The sequence below is a fragment of the Octopus sinensis genome, unplaced genomic scaffold (genome assembly GCF_006345805.1).
Source record: "Octopus sinensis unplaced genomic scaffold, ASM634580v1 Contig01613, whole genome shotgun sequence".
In the NCBI taxonomy this organism is placed as follows: domain Eukaryota; kingdom Metazoa; phylum Mollusca; class Cephalopoda; order Octopoda; family Octopodidae; genus Octopus; species Octopus sinensis.
In genome coordinates, this window is record NW_021824932.1 from 3,073 (window position 1) to 6,980 (window position 3,908).

Sequence of the window (3,908 nt, forward strand, 5' to 3'; positions counted from 1 at the left end):
ACCTCGGCGGAATTTGAACTCAGAACGTAACGGCAGACGAAATACCTATTTCTATTTCTTTATTACCCACTAGGGGCTAAACACAGAGGGGACAAACAAGGACAGACATAGGGATTAAGTCGATTACATCGACCCCAGTGCGTAACTGGTACTTAATTTATCGATACCGAAAGAATGAAAGGCAAAGTCGACCTCGGCGGAATTTGAACTCGAAACGTAACGACAGACGAAATACCACTAAGCATCTCGCCCGGCGTGCTAACGTTTCTGCCAGCTCGACAGACAGATAGACTGATTGGCACAGACTAACAGGCAGGAAGACTGACTGGCAGACAGGGGAGGAAGCACTCCGTCGGTTACGACGACGAGGGTTCCGGTTGATCCGAATCAACGGAACAGCCTGCTCGTGAAAATAACGTGTAAGTGGCTGAGCACTCCACAGACACGTGCACCCTTAACGTAGTTCTCGGGGATATTCAGAGTGACACAGAGAGTGACAAGGCCGGCTCTTTGAAATACAGGTACAACAGAAACAGGAAGTAAGAGTGAGAAAAAGTTGTGGTGAAAGAGTACAGCAGGGATCACCATCATCCCCTGCTGGAGCCTCGTGGAGCTTTTAGGTGTTTTCGCTCAATAAACACTCACAACGCCCGGTCTGGGAATCGAAACCGCGATCCTATGACCGCGAGTCCACTGCCCTAACCACTGGGCCATTGCGCCTCCACGACTGGCAGACAAGCAGATTGACCGGTAGGTAGACAGACAGATGGATAGATTGACAGACAGACACAGATCCAACACGGTTAACTAATACGGTCGAACTAACGCCGTCAACTACCCCGTCGATAATCCACTCAGTCCTTATTTATTGTAATCGGTTAGTCCACCTTCAGTCACCTGGGGGTGTTCAGGATTCTCCCATGACATAGACAAAGATACTAAAAGTGATAACCCTGAAACGTCTAACGACTTTTGGATATGGTGGAGGCGCAATGGCCCATTGGTTAGGGCAGAAGACTCGCGGTCGCGGGATCGCGGTTTCGATTCCCAGACCGGGCGTTGTGTTTATTGAGCGAAAACACCTAAAAAGTTCCACGAGGCTCCGGCAGGGGGTGGTGGCTAACCCTGCTGTACTCTTTCGCCACAACTTTCTCTCACTCTTTCTTCCTGTTTCTGTTGTAACTGTATTTCGAAGGGCCAGCCTTCTCACACACTGTGTCACGCTGAATCTCCCCGAGAACTACGTTAAGGGTACACGTGTCTGTGGAGTGCTGAGCCACTTACACATTAATTTCACGAGCAGGCTATTCCGTTGATCAGATCAACTGAAACACCTCGTCGTCTTAACCGACAGAGTGCCACGAATGAATATAATTCGTTGCCTACAGTTATGAAAGGCCATATGAGTAGTGAATACAACCAATAGGAAGTGTTAATTTTGTTAGTATTCTCGTAGTTTGTTCGGGCTAAATTTGACAGCTTTTATGTCTCTTTTTTCAACGAAAAGCTTAATGTATCGGCGAACAGTCTACGGCGTGGGAGAGCATAAAAATTTAAGTTGTAGTTGAGAAAATGTTATCTGGCATGGGAAACTGAAAGCCATCTGAATATTGGAAAAAAAGTTACTTGTATCATGATAATTCGCGCCGGGATCAAAATGTAGACATCATGGCTGCTGCTCAGTGTCCTGTGAACACCGTAAAGGTTGTACGACATAATAGGGACATGATGAAAACCAAGCTCCGCCAAATTGAGATGGCCTGTGGGTATGTTTCCAGTGAGGCCTTTGGGTGTGTCCTCAGTGAGGCCTTTGGATGTGTCCCCAGTGAGACCTTTGGGTGTGTCCCCAGTGAGACCTTTGGGTGTGTCCCCAGTGAGACCTTTGGGTGTGTTCCCAGTGAGGCCTTTGGGTGTATCCCCAGTGAGGCCTTTGGGTGTGTCTCCAGTGAGGCCTTTGGGTGTGTCTCCAGTGAGGCCTTTGGGTGTGTCTCCAGTGAGGCCTTTGGGTGTGTCCCCAGTGAGGCCTTTGGGTGTGTCCCCAGTGCGGCCTTTGGGTGTGTCCCCAGTGAGGCCTTTGGGTGTGTCCCCAGTGAGGCCTTTGGGTGTGTCCCCAGTGAGGCCTTTGGGTGTGTCCTCAGTGAAGGCCTTTGGGTGTGTCCCCAGTGAGGCCTTTGGGTGTGTCTCAAGTGAGGCCTTTGGGTGTGTCCCCAGTGAGGTCTTTGGGTGTGTCCCCAGTGAGGCCTTTGGGTGTGTCCCCAGTGAGGCCTTTGGGTGTGTCCCCAGTGAGGCCTTTGGGTGTGTCCTCAGTGAGGCCTTTCCTCATTATATGTCTTCGTGGACAACATTTCTGACTATTCCTTCTGACACATGGAGATCTTTTGCAGTTTACCTCATGGACTTTCTGGGATTGTAATCAATGGGCTGTTGAACTTGTTGAATAAATTCAAGTGTTCTGATGATTTCAGAGTGTTTAGAATGCTTTTTATGCTTTGATACTGGTGATACGTTTCCATCTTCAGTCTCTAACTCCTTACAAACTTTGTATACGAAAGATGTGTCAACTCTTAGAAATCGAAATATTTCTAAATCGCTATGTTCAACCTTTATAAGCACAATAACAACATGCCTCTTCATTTCTTGAGAAAGCTGAGTGTCTGCTATTATTATTTTCTGAAAATGCAGCAATGACCCAAAAGTGTATATCCTCAAATATCTTACGCACCCTGTAGTATGTCGTGTCAAACGTATATTTATGTTTTTTTTATCTAGTTTCAGCTCACAAGCTGTGGCGATGCTGGGTTACAGCCATTTGGTGTTGCTACATGATTTTACTTCACGAATGCTTTTTAGCAATTGCCATTTGATGCATGAGAGAGTTCGATGCAGCTGCCCTCATCTGCACCTCCTGCCGTGAAGTTGGTTCATCTGGGACACCTGACAAGAAGAGATCCAGTTTTATTTTAAAGACATCTGCATCCACCCCATGCAGGTCTCTCAGGTTCTTCGGGAGGATATTGAAGAGCTGTGGGCCTCGGAAACCCAGGCTATCACAGTATCTTGTCCTACATCTTGATGGCAAATTTGGAGTCCTTGGCACTATGCAATGTTTAAACATTTAAATTTCGTCAAAAATCTTTCCAAGTCCTGGTACCTTTCACTCAAAATTTTTGGTCCTCCAAAGTCGTCTTGGAGTAAAAGTTGATCTACCAAATTTTCAGCTGTAAAGTTAGGTCTAAAATATTCAATTTGTGTAATGGAAAACACTGTACCGTTGGTTGGGTTTGAACACACAAAAACACACATTTTCGCCGGCTGGTCTTCCAGATTACATCGGTCAATCGTTCTTATAACCACAATAACAGCCTTTATAACCACAATACAAACATGCCTCTTCATTTCTTGAGAAGCTGAGTGTCTGCTATTATTATTTTCTGAAAATGCAGCAATGACCCAAAAGTGTATATCCTCAAATATCTTACGACCCTGTAGTATGTCGTGTCAACGTATAGTTTAAACATTTAAACTTCGTCAAAACCTTCCAAGTCCTGGTGCCTTTCACTCAAAATTTTTGGTCCTCCAAAGTCGTCTTGGAGTAAAAGTTGATCTACCAAATTTTCAGCTGTAAAGTTAGGTCTAAAATATTCAATTTGTGTAATGGAAAACACTGTACCGTTGGTTGGGTTTGAACACACAAAAACACACATTTTCGCCGGCTGGTCTTCCAGATTACATCGGTCAATCGTTCTTTATAACCACAATAACAGCCTTTATAACCACAATAACAACATGCCTCTTCATTTCTTGAGAAAGCTGAGTGTCTGCTATTATTATTTTCTGAAAATGCAGCAATGACCCAAAAGTGTATATCCTCAAATATCTTACGCACCCTGTAGTATGTCGTGTCAACG

At 45.3% G+C, this 3,908-nt stretch overlaps 1 protein-coding gene across 1 annotated transcript; it reads right to left on the bottom strand.

Moving 5' to 3' along the window:
• Nucleotides 1–1,626: 1,626 nt before the first annotated feature.
• LOC115227073 lies at nt 1,627–2,634 on the bottom strand (the record flags this gene model as incomplete). The annotated part of the gene is made up of 2 exons (XM_029798002.1): nt 2,539–2,634; nt 1,627–2,145 (listed from the first exon to the last, which is right to left on the bottom strand). Coding segments are annotated over exons 1-2 (615 nt in total), but the record flags the coding sequence as incomplete, so codon positions are not given.
• Between the last annotated feature and the right edge of the window lie 1,274 nt (nt 2,635–3,908).